At 41.1% G+C, this 21371-nt stretch overlaps 1 protein-coding gene across 1 annotated transcript in view; it reads right to left on the reverse strand.

Annotated features, from left to right (window-relative positions):
* The window catches only part of Tmc2 (transmembrane channel like 2), a 76624-nt gene that overhangs the window by 34902 nt on the left and 20351 nt on the right, over positions 1-21371 (reverse strand). The window contains exons 4-11 of the mRNA XM_027954836.2: positions 18807-18959; positions 16159-16249; positions 10298-10379; positions 9835-9941; positions 7431-7529; positions 5390-5532; positions 3283-3430; positions 1304-1492 (exon numbers count right to left, since the gene is read on the reverse strand). Coding sequence (XP_027810637.2) covers positions 1304-1492; positions 3283-3430; positions 5390-5532; positions 7431-7529; positions 9835-9941; positions 10298-10379; positions 16159-16249; positions 18807-18959 — 1012 coding nt within the window. The remainder of the gene's footprint in view (positions 1-1303; positions 1493-3282; positions 3431-5389; positions 5533-7430; positions 7530-9834; positions 9942-10297; positions 10380-16158; positions 16250-18806; positions 18960-21371) is intronic.

Here is a 21371-nt window from a genome sequence, read left to right on the forward strand (position 1 = left end):
TAGTTATATCAAAGAATGGGATAGCTGGGTCAAATAGTGATCTCACCTATTTTTTAATTTGAAAAGAAAACTCTATCAATTCAGAATAAATAACACAAAGATATAATCTAGTAAAATTAATGGACTTTAAAGAATAAAAATAAAATCCTCTGGGTGTATAGACAATGGGAGGAGGTAATATAAAGGAAAGAAAATTAGAATATTATCAGAGTTCTTTTTCTACAGAAGTGCTTTTTGCCGTAAGAATATGGAGTTACACATTTAAGACATTCAAGAAAATGTGATCCACGAATTTCATATCCAACAAAATTGGCTTTTAAGTATAAAGAGCTCAGACAATTATGAATGTGCAGAACTCAGGAAATGCTGTCTGCATGAATGTTTCCTGAGGATCTATTTAAGAACATTGTAATAATAAAGGGTTACCAGGGAGATGCAGATCAGTTTGGTGAGGGTAGCCTACAAGGTTCTCCCTTCCCCCTGGCTCTTGATAAGTCCCAGTGCAGAAACCTTGTCTCTTCAGCCTCTCTGGCCTGAACTGTCTCCACTCCCCCAGTTCATATGTTGAAGCTCTAACCCCCAGTGTGATAATGTTTGGAGACAGGTCTTTTAAGGAGATAATTAAGGTTTAACATTGTGAAGGACTATGCGTACAGGGGTAGGAAGACACTGTAGCTTTTTCAAACTACTACAGATGTCAAATTCTCAAAAGAGATTTATGAATTCCATATAAACCCAATAAAACCTTAATGTCTTTTATTGTGACTCTCCATGAGAGAACTCACTCTACTTCCTCCCTTTGTCTATACACCCAGAGGATTTTATTTTTATTCTTTAAAGTCCATTAATTTTACTAGATTATAGAACTCACTCTACTCATTTGCCTTAGATATCAAGGCAAACTATAAACTCAGTATAGTATGTCAGTATGTTCTCAGTATAGAAAAGAGCCCAGAATCACATTCATATGTTAATAGACATTTGATTTATGAAGTGTAGCACTGTAGAGCAGTGAGCAAAGGATCACCTTTTTCATAATTGGTGTTAGTACAACTGTCTACCCAGTTGATTGACATGATAATTAGAATCCACCTTTATCTAGTTATAGAGGTCAGCCCCCAAAGCCTAAAAGCAGGTGATTCTTTGCTTAAGATGTCCGTGCTACTTCTGGAAAGTGATCTAATTCCACTTCTTAAAACAAGTTCTATAATCCAGACTTCTAGTAATTCTGCTGAAGAATGCAGGAACCAGTGATTCAAGTATTTGCCTTCAATATTCACTTCATTAGTAATGTCCTTCTTACCTCATTCCTTTCATACCAGCTGACATTCTGCATTTTGGAGAATTCCTGGGATCGTTTCACCACAAAGTAAATGAGGTACCCACTTCCACACAAACAGCAGATGATGAGGAAGTTGGCCAGGACACGAAGAAATCTTGTCAAATGGATATTTTCTTCTTTGTTACTCTCTTGTTCATCCACTATAGATTCCTTAGTTGTATGAAAATGAGATATGAATAAAGTCAGGCCAGGAACCATGGTTGTTGAGTCCCCGAGAAAACCAATTTTTGTATTTCCATAAATAAATATAAATAATACAGGGGGAATGATGTAATCCCCTGTGTCCTAAGTAGAATTAGTTATTTTCTTTATGAAAACATATTTTTAGCCAGGTGTGGTGCATATGCCTGTAATCCTGGTAGCTGGGGAGGCTGAGGCAACTACTAGGCTACTAGGCAGCTTCTCATTTATGCCATTATAGCATGAAAGCAACCACAGACGATGTACAAATAAATAGGCATGGATATGTCTCAACAAAAGAAAAAATTTTTCAAAAGTATACAGTAGATTGGATATGGCTCCCAGGTCATAGTTTTCCACATCAGTTTTTATCCATGAATATGGTATATTTCTCCATTTTTTAGGGTTTCTTAATTTCTTCAATAGTTTTGTACCTTTTTGGTCTATTGGTCTTGTATATTGTGTGTTGGGGTAAATTTATTCCCAGATATTTTAAGTTTTGGATACTATTGCAAATAGAATTTTTAAAATATTTTCTAGTGGGGCATGATGGTGCATGCCCGTACTCTCAGTGACTCGGGAGGCTGGAGGCAGGAGGATTGCAAGTCCAAGCCAGCCTCAGCAACTCAGTGAGGCCCTAAGCAACTTAGCATGACCCTGTCTCAAAATAAATAAATAAATAAAAAAAAAACGGCTGGGGATGTGTCTCATTGGTTAAGTGCCCCTGAGTTCAGTCCCTGGTAACCTCCACACCAAATATTTTCTAATTGTCCTCTGTTAGTATATAAAAAATATAATTGATATTTGTTTACTAACCTTGTGTCATGTAACAGTAACTCTCTATGAAGACACAACTAGTAAGTGGTAAACCTAGAAGGAAAAATGAGTTTCTCCCAGACACCAAAGCCTCCTTGAGAGGAGACTTCCTACCAATTATCAGTGTCTGGTTGGTCACTTTATATGAACCATCATTCTGTAGCCCACCCCAAATCTGTTCTGTGAACAAACAGTGCGGTCATTTTGTGTGGACTGTAAGAAACATAGGGTTGATTTCTTGATTCCCACATCCTTATACCAGAGTTCTCAACTCCTCCTGGGTGTTCTAATCACTTGCAGAGATTTTTTTTTTTTTTTTTTAAATGAATGCCAGGCCCACGCACAGTGGCGCATGACTGTAATCCCAGTGGCTTGGGAGGCTGAGGCAGGAGGATCACGCGTTCAAAGCCAGCCTCAGCAACTTGGCAAGGCCCTGTGCAACTTAATGAGAACCTGTTTTAAAGTAAAACAGGAACTGGGGGGTGGGTGGATTGTGGGGAGGGCTGGGATGTGGCTCAGTGGTTAAGTACTCCTGGGTTCAACCCTTGGTAGCAACAAAACAAAACAAAATGAATGCCAGGACCCCCTCCCAGGCTAATTGCATCAGAATCTTGGAGGTAGGAGGTAGTCCTTAGGTGACTATAGCAAGCAGAAAATGTTGACAAGTGTTGCCCCAAAGAGTACTTCCATTTTCTCCAGCAGAAAGCAGTTTCCCATGGAAATAGGCAGTACCAGATTCCAGCATCCAGGATTTTCTACCGTCTGAGAAATGGGTGGTGGGTACCTGCCCCAGCCATCCTACAAGCTGGGCTTATGCTTCAGGTACAGCTCTTGCCATGGATTATTTGTAGGATCTTATTTCCAATGTCCTAGATGGGACAAGTCTTTTGATACTGAAGGACCTGGAGGTATCTGGGAAGTAGTAACTGCCCTGGGGTAATTACCTTGAAGCTGGTGGTGATGGAGGCATATTTGTTATCAGCTGTTTCTGAATTCCCAATCAGGTAGTCCCAGCTGGTGAACATCTTGAAGCTGAATGTGAAATTGTCACTCTCCCCGTCGATTGTGCTCCCCTGGGTATTGGTGGCCATCCTGTGGGGTGCACATCACTGTTCTTATGCCTGCCCTGTTTCTGCTCTGTTACCCCAAGGGGACCTTGGCCTGAGTCATTCTTGACACAGGTAGCAAACAAACAGGTAACAGACACCCAAAGAGGAAACAAGCTAGGCAGGGACTTGAACCCAGGCAGCTTTAATGAAAGCCAGGGCGCCTTCTCCTCCTCAAATTCAGAATCCCCTATAAGCACATATTGTGTCAATTGGGTAACAGGCAGCATGCAAGATGCAGGACATCTGACTATGTATTCTACCCTTGCACTTGATTTCCTCTGGCTTGACTTGCCTGCAAATGCAATCTAAGAAAAAAGTGCCCTTTATAGGGACTTTATCCTCAAAGAGAAACACACTCTGTAAATCATCTATTTTCTCCGATAGAGCATATACCTTTTTGCCTGTTATGAAACCCAGTGACCCCTGAGGAAGTTGGTATGGCTATCAGGTAATACATTTTTTTCTTAAACAAGCTTGGCTGAAAGTAGCTTAGACCTTCCTTGTGGCCCACATGGTTCAGCCCTTTTTCAGCCTCTCTGTGCTCCCTGGAGTTCAGCCCTGTGGGAATCACAGAATTCCAAGCAGGGGCTCGACTGGATAGTAGGGGGGCTTTGTGCTTCTTCCTAATTCTATCTCACGTGTTGGCTTTTGGGATTTGACCTGCCACAGGAGTTAACTTTTGGGTTCATCACAGAGACATTCCATATCTCTATACTTTTCTGGGATAGAAACGGTCAAAAAGTTATAGCATGAAAGCTAAGAATAAAACTGAGTTTGTCTCCTTGTTTTGTCCCTTTGTTTGATAGATGCGGGTGGCCACATGTCATGCAGTGGTCACTGTCAAGTGCTGGGCAGGGCCTATGAGCAGCAGCACTTTCCCCTGAGATGATGCAATAGGAAGCCAAGCCAGGCTCCCCCATGACCCTCAGGAGTTCTCACCAGGCTCTGCAGTACTCTACAACTGTCTTTCAGACACAGCTCCACATTCTCCTGGGAGAACCACCCCTTGTGGCTCTGCTGAGGGGGATGTGGGCCCTGGTGGTCGGGTCTGTGTAGGAGACTGTGCCTCGCACCCCACACCCCCAGCATGGCTAATGGGTTCCCCAACTACTAAGAAAGCAATTCACAGGACGGGGCAAATGTTTTCCTCAGAGAAAATGAATTAAGAGGCACAGACATATTAAAAAGCCATCTCTTGCCAGGCATGGTGGCACACACCCATAATCCCAGAGGCAGGAGGATGGCAAGTTTAGATCCAGCCTTAGAAAAAGTAAGGTGCTAAGCTACTCAGCGAGACCCTGTCTCTAAATGGAATACAAAATAGGGCTGGGGATGTGGCTCAGTGGTTGAGTGCCCCTGAGTTTAATCTCCTGTACCAAAGGAAAAAAAAAAAAAAAAAAAGCCATTTCTGACCACAGAGAGGTAGAGCTGGGGCCAGATAGATTGCCATGGTGAATCACAACTGCATATGTTTATTGAGTATTGGTTTATTGGTTATATCTTTACATATTCAGTTTTTCTGAAGAAGCTAAGTTCTGGAGGAAAGCAGAAACAAGCCTTGCAAACCTCAGGCATTACCTTACCAGATGACACGCTTCCTCTCAAGCCATACTGATCTTTTGGCAATCTCGGAACATGCTAGATTATTTGCTGCCTCTGGGCATTTTCAAGTGCCATTTCCTTTGTCTAAAATTTTGCACCTCAGACTCTCAGCATGGCTGGCGGTTCTATGCCTTATCTAAAGGAGTTTCTATCCCATATCCCAGAACTCCCCATATTACCTGGTTTATGTCTTTTATACCACATGTTATAATTTGCCTATGCTTTGTGTACATGTTTCCTTGTTTTCTCCATAAGAAAGTGAGTAGGCATAAAGAGACTCAGGGAGTGAGTTTTTGTATGAAGAGAAGTAAAAATCTGTCAGTGAGACGATCATACTTACGATCTAATGACAATCATCAGGCTGTAGCCAAACACGCTGATCCCCACCATAAAGTAAGCCATGGGCAGCCTGTACCTCAGCCACCCAATGGTCCTCTGGTTGTTATAGTAGCCGTAGAAGAGAGCAGAATACTTGATGTAACCCTGCGGGACAGCAAGGCCGATGCTGTGGGTTTGCAAGCTCAGAGAAAACAGCTGTCAGATACTTCCATTCTACCAGGGACTTCGGTCTCAGTTTTCATTGGGGTCGAAGGGTTAAAGAAGAGTTCTGGAAGCTCTTGTTCTTCCTTCCACCTCCCCACTGTGGCTCCAGGGTCCACCCAGGTGTTCTCCTCTTTCCCTTCTTCATTCCCTTTCTTTCCCCATAATACAGAGTGAATAGAGACAAGGAGAGGAGAGCATTGTCCACATTCAGGATCAATCAGGGACAAGGGGCATGCATAAGTGTGTAGCCCACCCCTGCACCCACAGGCATGCACAGCTCAGGGTTATTTTTCCCTATTCCTGGGGTTTTGGGGTTTTTTTGGTTTGTTTGTTTGGTTAGTTTGGTTTTGGTTTTTGGTACCGGGGATTGAACCCAGGGGTGCTTAACCACGTAGCCACATTCCCAGCCCTTTTTGTTATCATTATTTTAAATTTTGAGGTAGAGTCTCACTAAGTTGGTTAGGGCCTTACTAAGTTGCTGAGGCTGGCTTTGAACTTGTGATCCTCCTGCCTCTGCCTCCTGAGCTGCTGGAATCACAGGCATTTGCCACCACCCCCAGCCTCCCTGGAGTCTTAATGTTCTAAAAGTAGATGGGCGTTTGTGAGCTTTCTCAATATTTAACAGCTTCTAAAGAAAATTACACACCCTAAAGCCCACAGATGAACTGAATTTCAAATGTTGTTTTGTTTTATTTTTGACTTGGGAGTTTTGACTTGGGGCTGTTGGTGTAATAGTACAATTTTGGGTGTAATGATTTAGCTATAATATAAACTCAGATTTTTAGCCCCTTTTTATGTCTTTGCTAAATATAAAGCAAGCAATCTTTGTGGAATATATTCAGTTTGTTTTTGGCAGATACAATATCTCAACTGGGATCCTTGATGACATAAAGAATAAGGGAAATCCCCAGTAGCAGTATAGTTGGGTATCCTTGTTCCAAATCACTTGGAAAATTACTCCAACTCACTTTCACACATTTCTGAAGGGATTCAACCTGACTTTGAGAGTAAAGGATGGCAGCAGCAATGACCTGCTGTGGGTGTCAGCATGGCTGTGGCCAGCCTTCGGAACCCACCCCTTGGAGCTGCAGGCTAAGGCATGGAAAGGTGGGGACTCAAAAAGGCAGGGACAGCCGGGTGTGGTGGCACATGCCTATAAACCCAATGACTCAGGAAGTTGAAGCAGGAGGATCGTGAGTTCAAAGCCAGCCTCAGCAACAGCAAGGCGCTAAGCAGCTCAGTGAGACCCTGTCTCTAAATAAAACACAAAATAGGGCTGGGGATGAGGCTCAGTGGTCAAGTACCCTTGAGTTCAATCCCTGGTACCAAAAGAAAAAAAGGCGGGAACAGTGTTTCAGGTAGAAGATCATGAGCCAGAGCATGGTGTGGCATGCGTTCAGGGACTTCCTTGAAACTTGGTAGTGGTGGGGCACTGAGGTGGGAAGTATTAGACAAACCCAGGACCAGCTAGGGAACAGCCAGGTTGTGAACAGTTCCCTTGTAAACCCTATGAGGAACAGTGATTTAATTCCATTTTGGCAATGAATATCTGAGGTCAGATCTGCAGTTTAGAAAGTTCACTCTGGTGCAGAGGAAATGGAGATTTAGGAGCCACACTGTGCAAGGGGGAGAGGGAGACTGTTTCAGTGGCAGACCTAGGAAAATGAAGGCAGTAGTCAAAGCAGACATAAGAAGGATGAGAAAAGCATTTTGCCTGATGCTGGCTTCCTATTTGATGAACATGCAGACTTTTCAATAATTAAATGCAATATTTTACACCATTCCTGGGATCTTTCACCTTACAATCACAAAATGGAAGTGCATGTTGGCAACAGTACCTCAAAATCCCAAAGGACAGAAAAGTCCATGGCTTTCTCTTCCTCAGCCCGAGGCACAGTCTTTCTGGGAATACTTCCATAGGGCATGCCCATCAGCACCTGACGTAGGGACAGAGTGACATGGTGTAAATGGAGAAAATACGAACACACAGAGACAAGTGTAGGCTGGATTAAAAACTTCCCTCTCAGAGCAGGAGACACTCATTAAAAAGCACCAATCTTTAAATAACATCAATCACTTTCCTGACTTAAAAGTTTTTGTTTTTGGTACCAGGGACAGAACCCAGGAGCGCTTAACCACTGAGCCACATCCCCAGCCCTTTTCTTATTTTTTATTTAGAAACCGGGTCTCATTAAGTTGCTTAAGGCCTCGCTTTTGCTGAGGCTGGCTTTGAACTCACAATCCTCCTACCTTTGCCTCCCAAGCTGCTGGGATTACAGATGTGTGCCATCTCACCTGGTGCTGTACTTTCCTGATTTTAAAACTAATACACACTCATAGAAAAAGTGGGAAAGTATAGAAGAACATTTTAAATATTATGCATCACCTTCTACCAACTCTATTCAATATGCTAGATAATCACATATTTCCTTTTAATTATTTCTGAGTTCTCTATACATTTTAGCTTGGTTATTGAGCTTAATATTCTTTTATGATCAATTCCCTCTGTCATAAGCTATTTCCCCAAATAAAGTGAATTTGGGGTAATGTTGGGCTGGGGATGTGGCCCAATGGCAGAGCACTTGCCTCATACATGTGAAGCACTGGGTTCGTTCCGCAGCACCACTTAAAAATAAATAAACAAAATAAAGATATTGTGTCCATCTATAACTAAAAAATTGAAAAAAAAAAAATCTAATGTTGTGTATGTACCAAAAACTTACTTTATGAATTCCCTGTTGTGGAGTACTTCTAGTTCTTTGTGTGTACATATTTCTTAGTATTCTTATCCATATGCCTTATTCACATCTTTAAGTATTTTTTTAAAAATCAGAATGAAATTACATTTACATATTGATTTAAAATGGATGGACTTTTGGCTGGGTGCAGTGCTCCACACCTGTAATCCCAGGAGCTCTGGAGGCTGAGGCAGGAGGATCGTGAGTTCAAACCCAGCGTCAGCAATTTAGCAAGGTTCTAAGCAACTTAGCAAGACCCTGTCTCTAAAAAAAATATAAAAAGGACTGGGGATGTGGTTGTGGCTGAGTGCCTCTGAGTTCAATCCCTAGGACGAAAAAAAAAAAAAGATGGATTGACTCTTTTATGATATCAAGTTGTATCCTTCTAAGAATGTATCCTTTCATTTGTTATCTGAGTTTTGTCCAGTAATACTTGATAGTGTTCCTCATAGGAATCTTCTTATTTGATACATTTTCACTAGTTATTTTATAGATTTATTGCTGTTGCAAGTGTCAAAATGTTGAATTCTATTTTAAACTGCATGTTAGAAGTATAGAAAATTCCTGAAGATGTTTTTCTATTTAAATTTACTTCAGACATGTCAATATACTCTTTATTAATTTCTAGTAGTTTTTGATTGAGTACCTAAAGTTTTAAGGGTCTGCAATCAGATGACCTCAAAAATAAAATAATAGAGTTTTTTTGAGTACAAAATGCATCAGATTCTCAATTTTCCAGGCTCACTGAATGAGGGAGAAATTTCAAAATAATATTGAAAAGTAATTAGGGCAGGGATATACCATGTCACTCTTGATGTTTGTAGCACAAGCTTCATCCACTCTTCCTACTTCAGATTTGTGCCACTTTTAATATTTCACTACTTTGTTTTGTTAATTTATAGGCTCATCATTTCATGTAATATTCTTCTGTTTCTTTTCACTTTTAATTTATTTTCTTATTTGGAAATAAGTTGCATAAAAAGTAGCATATATAGTACATATGTACAGTTGATTGTAATAAAAAGAAAATTAACTATTGGGCATTCACAAAAGTGAAAAAATAGCTTAACAAACAGAAAATCACCAGGACTTTATAATACCCTGGGTAAGAGTCTCCAGAAGCATATCCTTCTTCTACCCCAAGGTGCAGCCAAGATGTAGTTCATCTTATGATAACCATTTCTTTGTTTTTCCTCACATTTTACTCACTTATTGTTTAGCTTTGCCTATCTCTCTATTTTTTTAGGTAAAAGGAAAAAAAATCACTGAGATAATAATTCTATACTGATCTTAGGGTCAAAGGTAAAAAATATGTAGTATCCATTTCTTGATTCAAAACCACAAGTATTTTAGTTCCATTCTTTGTTCTGAACTATCTGGGCAATTAATGAGAATATAGAATTTAAAAATGAATGACTGACTCTTCTTCAAACAGAGTATTTGGGTAAAATAAAGCCTCAACACTATACAAAGATACAGAAATTTTTGTTGTTTGTTTGCTTACCTCTGGGATTATGACTAGACCAAATATTAAGCCAAAAAGGACAAGGTTAACTCCGTACATCCATCGGAGAAAGATGAAATACGAAGCCACTGAAGAACCAAAGTGACCTAGAGGGAGAAAAGATGGTGGATTTAAGGGTGCAGACAAAGGAAATTGACACTACTGAGTATTTTGTGTGTGTGATAGACTCAATTTTCACATCAGTCTATGGAACAAACATCTTGGTCTCCATTTCCTTTTTCCAGATAAATAACCTGAGTCTCCAGGAGGTTAACTGAGCTGCCCAAGCACTTGCAAGTGAAAAGTGAAGAAGCTGAACTTAAATCTTGGTCCTACTAGTCCAAAACCCATCCTTTTTAAAATACAACAGAATCTGTAAAACAATCTAATCAGAAGTTTAAGAACACAATCCAAACTCTGGGAAGACTCTTCAACTGAAAAACAGTGATTCCAAAATACTCACTTTCAATATCCTTGATCTTCATTTCCCAGGGAATACACTGAGTCTTGAAATTATCAAAGTCTCTCTTAAACTTGATCCATTTCTGAAATGGAATAGATAAATATTAAATGTTGTCCTGGAGCACATTGGGGCACATTGAGAGACATTTTGATGTTGCCATGACAATGTGAGGTTGACATGTGGGTGAGGTTGCCATCTTGGAATCCTCACTTCTGCATCCCTGAGCTCAGGCTACCAGAGGTGAATATTTAAACCACATTTGCTTTCCCAAAGTCAGGTGCGGAGTGAAAGAGAAGTTAGGGGACCATTAATACGTAGCATTTGTCTACAGTGCTGATAATATCTCAGGGTTGGACAGTTTAAATAAGAACTTAGAAATTTTGAGTACAACTTATGAGCACAACCAAATTGGGTTAGTCATCTTTTATGCAATATTTTCTATCTTCAAATAGAAATTCAAGGGGAAAAGAAACCTCACAATTTTCATAGTCACCTTTGGCAGACAGCCAAGGATCTAAATCTAATAGGAATTGTTAAACTAGGAGACTGGTGGGATTGGAAAAAAAAAAATTCTCAACACATGGCTGCCCATTCTTCTTTGGGAAAAAAATGATCCTGAATTTCTGAAAGGAGTTAGGAAGTATTTTCCTCCCTCCAATAGTGAAGTAATTTGTATCTGGAATGTCCCCAAGACCTATGCGCTGAAGGCTCCTTCCCCAGAGTGGCATTATTGGGAGGTTTTGGAATATTTAAAACGTAGGACCTAGAGGGAGGTCTTCTGGTCATTGGTGGTGATAGTGGTACCCTAGCCTCTTTCTTCTTTCTCCCTTCTTTTGCCAGCAATGAGGTGAGCAGATTTGATCTGCCATGTGATCTTGACATAATGTGCTGCCTCACTACAGGCCCAAAGCAATGAGGCTAACCACTCGTGGACTGAAACTTCCAAAACTGTGGGCCCATTTTTTTTCTCTTTATAAGTTATTTCAGGTATTTTGTTACAGTGATGTAAAGGTGACTAACACAAATATGGTTTTTTTTTTTAAAGAGAGAGAGAGAGAGAGAGAATTTTTTAATATTTATTTTTTAGTTCTTGGCGGACACAACATCTTTGTTTGTATGTGGTGCTGAGGATCGAACCCGGGCCGCACGCATGCCAGGCGAGCATGCTACCGCTTGAGCCACATCCCCAGCCCACAAATATGGGTTTGATTCCAGCTCAACACCCAGAGTTTGTATCAACTGGAAACTAGAGAAGATGTCTGTCTGATGGGTAGATGCTATTTTGTTGATTCAAAGGGTTTTCTCCCCACCAACCTCAACCTCTAGAAATAAAGCCATTTAGAAACATAAAAAAGACTCATAGAAAATAGCAGGCTAAGAAAGAGGTACTAGAAAACAGATGCTATTAGTTTCTATTATTAAAAATTCTCCTAAAAACTAGTCCATGAAGGAAATGAGATGTTACTTTGTAAAGTCACCAAAGGATGAAAGGTTTATGCAAAGGAATCAGGCAAGCTTCCAGATCCGATTTTCTAAATATGGTTTTGACAATATTCTGATGGAATGATTATTATGGAAAGAAGAAAACCACCTGTCTGAAGAGAGAAATGGTCAGAGATGCAAAAGAGAAGAGGGACCCATACGCAGAGGTGTGATTGACCAGACTGGCACAGATCTGGGGAAGAATAAATGCTAGATGCTAGCTGCTCTGGCCCCATGGCTTCATGCACTCTGCCTACTTCAGATTCTGTGCTGACAAATAATCTTTGATTCATTTGGCTTCCTATGTAGATCTGTTGATAAGGAGAGCAGCTGCTAGTCACTGGGGCTGTGTATATTTTGGTTTCTCTGGTGGTGACTTTCATTGTAAGTTAATAGACTGAAATCAGAATGAAGGTTTAGCTTCCCATACAACTAGCTTGACTATCCAAAATAGAAGGGACTGTCAAAGTGGACTTTGAGTTTTCCAGTTCTTGCATCAGTAATTTCTCCTTTTAAATTAATAATCCAGCATCCGGTTTTATATATCAGTCTCACAAGCTTTATTAATGTGAGTCTTCTTCCGAGAGATGGATCTCCTGTCAGAGTGCTGATAAAATCAGCATAAAACGCAGGCTCGCAAGGCTGGAGACGGGGAGAGGTAATTAATGTGGCCAAGTGAGGCCCAGGCTACTGGCGGGTACCTTGGCAACCACCTGGTGGAGGCTGTGGACACCTTCATTAGTTTGCAGAGTCAGAAAACCAGGCTGGGTGTGGGCAAAGGATCCCCAGCCCCTTCCTCAGCACTGTGGGAGCTGCTGGCTGTGGGACTGGGTCATTGTCATGTCATCTGGCTCCCCAGCTATTGATAAGAAAATGGCTTCAAGTAGGGATCAAACAAGATCCAGGCAAGTGACACATCCTGTCTGTGGATGAAATTGGGATCTAGTGACTAAAATGAAAGCAACCAGTGAGGCCTGAGAAAAGTACTGCTGAATAAGGAAAAAGAGACACCTATTCTTTGAAATTTGTGGAAAACATTCCTTAGGATATATAAATAAGTTCTAGGAAGCAGTTTGTCATTCTCAGTAGAATGCAAAAAATCTGTCTTCTAAAAGAGAGCAATTTAAGATTTTAAAAAGAATATGGCACATGCTTGTAATCCCAGTGGCTTGGGAGGCTTAGGCAGGAGGATCGCGAGTGCAAAGCCAGCCTCAGCAACAGAGAGAAACTAAGCAACTCAGTGAGACCCTGTCTCTAAATAAAATACAAAAAAAGGGCTGGGGATGAGGCTCAGTGGTCCAGTGCCCCTGAGTCCAATCCCTGGTACCCCACCTCAAAAAAAAAAAAAAAGAATATGAGGTATAGAATGACTACAGGAAGCTAAAGGTTCTATAATGAAATGAAAAGAAATATTTGACATAGTAAGAACAGTAACTGACACAGAAGAAAATGGATTCCATGGTGTTAAGAATATGCCTGAGAATTCCTAAGACTGCAAAGAGAGAGGAAAACAAAGAATTAGAAACAGCGAGGGCAGGTAACAAAGGAAGGTCAGCGATCATCCTCTCCCTATAGAGGAAGCTGGATCTACTTGACAGAAACGTGACTGAACAGACTCATTTACAAAGACATATCTGACTAGAGATCTGCCGTACAACATTGTGCCTATATTTAACAACACTGTATCGTGCATTTAAAATTTTGTTGAGAAGGTAGATCTCAATTAAGTGTTCTACAATTTAAAAAACAGTGAATACAAATTTAAAGAGGAACAACAACCTATTTTTTTTCTGTTGTTGTTCATTTGAGTTTCAGTTGCTACAAACTGGGAACAATAATTTGGAAATGTGCTTTAAAATTTAAAATATGCATGCTTTTGAACCAGCCATATTATTTGGGGGACTGTGTTTTGTTGGATTTACAATAAGTGTTACAAAATTGTTTGTTGCAAGCTTGTTACAGCAAAATCTAGAACAACAACAACAAAAAAGGTGTATCGAAAAGCACATTCCTCAAATGGAAAAAAAAAGAAGATCTGAGTGTGTAGTCATCAAGTATTAAATAGTTATTCAACAAAATTAATAAAATGACTCAGAAATAATTGCCAGGTGTTTATAACTGATAAAGGAGAAAAAAACAATACTAGGAATAAACAGTTTCAAACCCAGCAGATATAAAGAGTAATTGCAAAAATTATGGCACATATGCCACTTTCTGTTAATGCAGATGAAAATTTTAATGAAATGATCAATTTGGGGAAGAATATGAATTATCAGGAGGGCTCTAAAAAAAGCTAAAACTTGAATACACCAATCAACAAGGAACGCATGAAAAAAATATCAAGGTATTCTATAAAGATGGAATTCACACAAACAAAAAAAATTCATGCTCCATAAAAAATGATTTACAGCATAAGGAGGAGATAATGCTATTTGTTCACTATTATAAAGCAAGTATATTCCTAGTGCACCCTTGTGCATATGTGCGACACAAATTCAGATCAATCTTATGAAAATGTATGTAGTACATATAAATAAAATACTATCAAGTCATGTGTGTCTGAGGAGTTAAAAATAATTTGCCATGACTGAGATTATCCCAGAAATAAAAAGGAAGTTTAATAGCTAAAAGGCAAAGGTGCTTAATAAAATCTAATATCTATTTCCAATAAAATAGAAATCTTAACCTATAACTAGAGGGTAATTTCTTATTATGGGAAAGTCTATTTTGAGCTGACAAGTCCCATAAACTTAATGTGAAACACTAAAGTCATTCTCGTTAAAATGATGAAAAGACAGAGACCTATGGTTATCATTGTCAACTGAAATTGTTCTGAAATTACTAACTTGTGCTTTAGGGTAGAAATTACATATCACATTAGAAGAACCAAAAAACCCTTTTTAATGTGCCTAATCAGATGAAAATTATTAGAATGAATAAAATTAATAAGAGAAGCCAAGGGACTGGGGCTGTTGCTCAGTGGCAGAGGGCTTGCCTATTACATGATCCCCAGTGCAGAAACAAACAAACCACAGTACAATAAGAAAACCACACATAAAATTAACAAAAAAGTGTAATTTTCTACATACCACCCAAAGCTAGTTATTAGATTAGTCCATTCACAAAAGGAACTAGAATATAAACTACATAGAAATAAATTTAAGACATGGAAAAGATCTATGTGAAGAAATTGAAAAACTTTGCTCAAAGAGGCAAGAGAAACATGCAGTATTCTTTGATGCAAAGACTAAATATTATAAAGATAAGAAGCCTGCACAAATAAAATGGAAGATTTTTTAAAATATTGATCAAAATCTCAATGGGCTATATTAGAGTTTTGCAAAGTGATTTTTAAAAAGTGCATATGGATGGCTGGGAGCAGTGGAGCACACCTGTCATTTCAGCAGCTCGGGAGGCTGAGGTCAAAACCAGCCTCAGCAACTTAGTGTGGCCCAAAGTATCTCAGTGAGACTCTGCCTCAAAATAAAATATAAAAAGGGCTGGGGATGTGGCTCAGTGGTTAAAAACCCCTGGTTTCAATCCCTGGTACAAAAAAAAATGCATATGGAAATAATACATTTCACAGGCAGGGCAAGCCTAGGGAAACAAAGAAAAAGAAGAAGCTGGAAGTATTAGGCATCAAAACTGAGAGTTGAAGCAACTACATCCACACTCAAGCCCTGAAACAGGCTCTCTGCAAGAATGAAGTGGATGCGAGTGGTAGTTTTTCAAATCTGTGAGTACTTCAGTCCCCTCAAGGAAGGAAATTTCAATAAGTCCCAGGTTAAATGTCCCACCTCAGACCATTACCCTTGGATCAGATGCCCAGGGGGTGACATAACAGAGTAGAGCTGCCTGCTGCCTCTGCGAACATTACTGTTTATCATCCAATGCTGATTATACCACAGCCTTTTTGGGTCTCCCCCAAATCAACATGATTTGGAGTTTGGAAAAATAAAAACCCCAGTGGGTTTTGTTTTTTTTAGTTTTTTAGGTGGACACAACATTTTTATTTTATTTTTTATGTGGTGCTGAGGATCCAACCCAGTGCCTTGCCAGGTGAGTGCACTACCACTTGAGCCACAACCCTAGCCACCACCCCCACCCAGTGGTTTTAACGCCATTCATTCTGTGAGTTCATTTGCTGGTGAGGAAACAGGTTTTACGTATATGGAAGCCTCCACAGAATCAGCATAGAGGAACCACAAGGACACAGTTGATTTCCATCACTGGAGGAAGGAGAATGGTCTACTGGGCCTCACTCTCAGGATTCTGGGGGTAACTGACACATGGTGTGGGGGGACAGGTGAGGCTGGGGTCCTCCACGTTCCCAAGCAGAGCAGACCCTCCTGGCAGGCTGGCTGTCCCCCATCACGCACCTTGGCCATCATCATCCTGTAGGCGTAGAGTCGTTTGCCCTTCCCCTTTCCCAAGGCTCCTTCGTACTTCTCCACAAAGGCTTGGGCCTCCCTGGTCAGGAGAAAAAAGTTGGGGGTGGGTGGGAATTCCATTAACATCCAATGAAAGGAAATCTAAACGATGAGGGGTTATGGGGCTGAAAGCCTGTGTGCTTTTATGCCCCTGGTTACAATATGAATTCCACAAAGGCAGGAAATTTTGTCTGTCTTGTCCATTGAAACTTCCCAAATTCCTAGAATAATGCTTGGCATACACTAGACACTTGTGATAGGCAGAGTTTGCCCCCCAACCCCCCGCATGACTTTTGCCCTTTGGTGTCATACCTGTGAATAAACTGTTAAATGGCAAAAGGGACTCTGTGGGATTGAGATTACTGACTCTAAAATAGGGAGATTATCATAGTTATCTGGACAGGTTCAATGTAGTCACATAAAGCCTTAAAAATCTATGTGGAAGGCAGAAGAGTCGGAGAAGAGTGTGGAGAAAGGGAAAGTTCCAGAAATCAGAAGCAGCTAAGGACCTCCGGATCAAGGGGATGACAGGGCATTGGGTTCCCTGGCTTTTCTTTTTGTCTTCTAGATCCTAGACTGGATATTGGCAAAGCCTGCAACCCAGAGATCCTGCCAACCCTGCCAGCAGCAGGGACTCTGGCCCTCAGAGGCGGGAAGAGATGGCAGATTTCTCCTCTAAGCAGGATTTGCAGCCTGCTGGAGATCTCATTTCTTCAAGCATCCAGGTTGTTGTTGTTGTTTTTTTTTTTCCACCATTAATAAAAGATGTGTTCAGGCAACACCTGTTGGGGGTGAGGTTCTGTGATAGTGACAGGTGGCTATTCAGTCTTGCTGATAAAAGGAAGAACCCATCCTAGAAGAAGCAAAGAGAAGGGACTCAGAAAAAGGAGCCTGGGAAGAAGCCAGCCAACTGCCTAGAGCTGAAAACACTATCCAAATCGTAGCCACTAGGCGCATGTGGCTACTTGAAATTTCAAGTTATTTTTTATTTTACTGTTTTAACTGACAAAAATGTAAATATTATAATATCTGTGGAATGACAAAATCATGCTCATTAACATAAGCACTTTTTCACTTTGCATTTCTTTTTGCAGTGAGAATCCTTGATATCTACTCATTGCCATTTTTAATATGCAATACATTGCTATTAACTATTGTCATTTTTTTAAAATTTAAATTAAAAATTTTTCAGTTTCCCAGTTGCACTAAGTGCATGTCAAGTGCTGGTTAGGGGTTATTGGGTTAGATGGTGCAGCTTCAGGAGATTTCCATTGTTACAGAAAGTTCTATTGGTCAGTGCTAGCCCATGGCAGGAGCCTGAGGCACCGCAGGGAGGCATTTCTTCTTGAAGCTGCATAGAAGGTCATGCAATAATCTGCACAGTAATGGAGTAAGCTCTACGTGTCAGAAAACCTGACAAGTTCTGCACTGTGTTGATGTGGTCAAAATCTTTGCTATGTCAAAACAGTGTTAAAACATGACTGCCTAACGGTGCTCCTAAATAACATGAGTTTGAGTTGAGCATGGCAAACTTGGGTGTGAGAGGAGCCAGGGGAAATGAGCTTTACACAGATGAAAGAGGAGAGTGAGTGTCGTCTCCAGGGATGTGGTGGAAGAACAGAAGGGGATTTTCTAGTGGAAAACCAGAAGCCATGCAGTGTGGATTGAAAATCACAGCAGAGATGTAAGAATCAAAAAAATGATCGGTGGGCCAACTTTCCTCGGGAAACCAGAGAACTAGCTGAGTCTAAAAGAAAAGTCAAGTGGCATAGGCAGGAGGCCCAGTCTCTTTTCCAGAACCATAGTCAAAGAGCACCACTCCCTGCATGGCCTTGCGTTAGGTTTTGGGGATGTGCGGGTAATTAAGTCCACCTTGTACAGGTAAGTCACTGCAAGTGAGAGCCACACGGGGAGGGATGTTGGGGGCTTAACCATTTTTTGAAGATTTCAATGACATTAACACAAGCACAATAAAATAAGTTGGAAATCATACTCTAGAGCTTATATGCCCTTTATAGATATGTTCATATACACATGAAATATATACATATTTCCAAATATTGTATTCATTCCCCACAGTACTTTTCTCAAAAGTATAGATCTCTAAAAAAAAATAATAATTATTTCAAAGTTACCATAGTGGTAATTTGTTGCTCAATTTAAATTTTTACAGTTCCACATCTGGGACGATGGGACAACCGGTGTTAAAGAACACAAGAAAGAGCTGATCTTGTTGGGAAGGGGCATCCTGGACAGCTTCCCTGGGGAAATCCTTCCTGTGCTGGGTCAGAAGAGAGGCACAGAACCACCAGATGAGCTGGGGCATGAGAGAGAAGATGGGCAGGCAATGGAAGGGCTGGGTACAGGTCTTCCATCTCTCCTCCTCCAGGACCTGCTAGGTGCTGGCAAACCTCAAGTCCTGCAGGCTGCGATGGCGTTCCCTGAGTGCTGCACTCAGCCTGGGGAGGTGAGGAAGGTGAATCCTCCTTCTTGTCTAGTCCCTATGGGACCAGGAGAAGGAGGGGCTTCCCATTCCCATCAGAAGGAGCTGAGGCTTGTGGATCTCAAGAAGCCTGGTTAACTGACAACCTACCCACCTGAGCTCTGTCAGCTTCTTTGCCATGGGCCAGGGCTTGTTCCTCATGGTGGCAATGAGCTTCTTTTTTTCTTCCACCTGCTCCAGGATGCGGGCCAGTTCCTCCTCAGAAAGGGACTCCCCACCAGAGTTACTGGAGGCCAAGGAAGATGATCTAGGGGCAGAGCCAGGGCAAATGGAGAAGAGAGCTGGAAAGGAAGTAGATGTGGAGCAGCCCACAGGCAAGATGGCAAGGCATGATCCCGGATCACGCCCACTCCTGCTCAGATGCTTCCAGTGACTCCCACTGCCTGTCAGAGGAGGCCAGAACTTCAACCTGTAGCTCAACCTACCACACAGCTGCCTCCCCAAACTCTATTTCTCTGAGTGTTCCCCCTCCCCCTACAGACTATCCCGTGGAGTGCTGACCAGTAGAAATAGCCATTTGTAATTTAAATGTTTCTAGTAGCCACATTAAAGTGGTGAAAAACGAATACAATTAATAACACATTTCATTTCATTTAACCTAACAAACATTATAATTTTAACATATAGTTAAAATATGAAAATTATTGAGACAGTCTTTTTTTTTTTCTACTATCTTCAAAGTCTGGTGTTTGCATTGCACTCCCAGTGGAGAGCACTTCAAACACTAAATTTCCATCAGACACACTTGATCTGTATTTGGGTTTTATAAAGTTATAACTGAAAAAGTAGATTCAAGTACCCCGATTGTTTACCTAAGGTTCCCAGTAACAGAATCAAGTGCAAAATAGTATTTTTCTTTGATATTTGCATCCTCATTAACAAAACTACTTGGCCATTTTGTAAAAGAAATGCATTGAGCCAGGCGTGATGGTGCCTGCCTGTAATCCCAGCAGCTCAGGAGGCTGTGGCAGGAGGATCTTGAGTTCAAAGCCAGCCTCAGGAACAGCAAGGAGCTAAGCAACTCAGTGAGACCCTGCCTCTAAATAAAATACGAAATAGGGCTGGGAATGTGGCTAAGTGTTCAAGTGCCCCTGAGTTTAATCCCCAGTACCCTCCCTCCAAAAAAAAAAAAACCCAAAAAATTAAAAAAGAAATGCTTTGGCTTCAAAATCATATCAATTAGTTTCAAAGGTACACCTACGTCAGATTCACAAACTCTTAAGTCAATGGTATTAACATTGAATTAAAATTATGTTCAGTTAGATTAAATTGGGAATTCAGTTCCTTAGTCACACTGTGTTTGGATTTCAAATGCCCACCAGACTCATGTGGGTAGTGGCATATTGAACAGCACAGGTGTAGACAAGCTCCCATGAGAAATCCCCAAGCAACGACCCTCCCCATCTCTCAGATGATATTATGTGCTCAGTTGTGTACAATTTATTGTGTGTGCTCTGTACAGCCTCACTGAAAATATGTGACCCTCAATTGAGTGAGACAGCAGGTGACAGGGTTGAAGGAGAAATCCAGAGAAGGGTTAGGCCCACCCAGCCAGTAAGTTTCATAAACAGAAGAATCTGAATGTGAACTTGGGCTAGATTTTTAAAACCCATTTGCAGCAGCCTCTGTGAGTTTTAGCTTCTGAATAACACCCAAGGAGCAAAGGAGAAGAAGTCTGAGCATGCCCTTGAACATTGGAAAGCTGAGATCGGAGGGTCTTTTGGCTGGACTTCATACACATCCCATGATAGCTGTCTTTGAATTTTTGCATAGTGAGTTCCTTCCGTCTGGGGAGTTGGGCATTCAGTCATTGCTTGTTTGAATTCTACCTGTTCTTCCAACACTTACTGAAATGCTTACCTTCTTCACGAAGGAAACCCGATGCCCCAGAACCCGGGCAGTACAGCACTCTATCAAAGCCCTTCTTGTGTACACATGGCTTTCTGCCTTGTCTTAATTGATGCCTGTGTCTCATCTTCCCTGCTAGCCTGCCTGTACCTGGGGAACTGGGACTGAGTCTTTTTCATTTCTCAGTGCCCTGTCATGGCATCAGAGGAAAATGCCATGAGTCCTTGTGTGTATACCTTACTTTGCATTTGTCATTTAGGATCTTACAGGATCCCTCTAAAGTTCAGGATTCTCAGGGTCCATTAACAAAGCATTCAGATTCTAAGTTGACCCTTTAATAGCTTATCATTAGGAACAAACAGCAAAGGTCCTAACAAGGGATGGCTGGTATGGGTGACAGAAGCAGTCAGTAGCCTCTTTAGAGGGTCTCACTTTGCCCTCTGTGAAGGTGGAGAGTCAGGTGGAGACCACCTGACTAAAGGTATGCACAAAGGAGGTTTGTAGAACCCAGAGAAGGAACATCAACTCTGCCATAATCCTAAAACCCTTTCAAAAGCCTCTCAGCCATTATTTCAGGGGATGCTTAAAACATCCTGAGAGCTGGGCACAGTGGTGCACGCCTGTTAGTTACCTCAGTAGCTACGGAGGCTGAGGCAGGAGGATCATGAGTTCAAAGCCAGCCTCAGCAACTTAGTGAGGCTCCCAAGCAACTCAGTGAGACCCTGTCTCTAAAATGTAAAAAAAAAAAAGGCTGGGGATGTGGCTCAGTGGTTAAGCGCCCCTGGGTTCAATTTCCAGTACCAAAACAAAC

This window comes from Marmota flaviventris, chromosome 2 (genome assembly GCF_047511675.1).
Source record: "Marmota flaviventris isolate mMarFla1 chromosome 2, mMarFla1.hap1, whole genome shotgun sequence".
Lineage (NCBI taxonomy): Eukaryota > Metazoa > Chordata > Mammalia > Rodentia > Sciuridae > Marmota > Marmota flaviventris.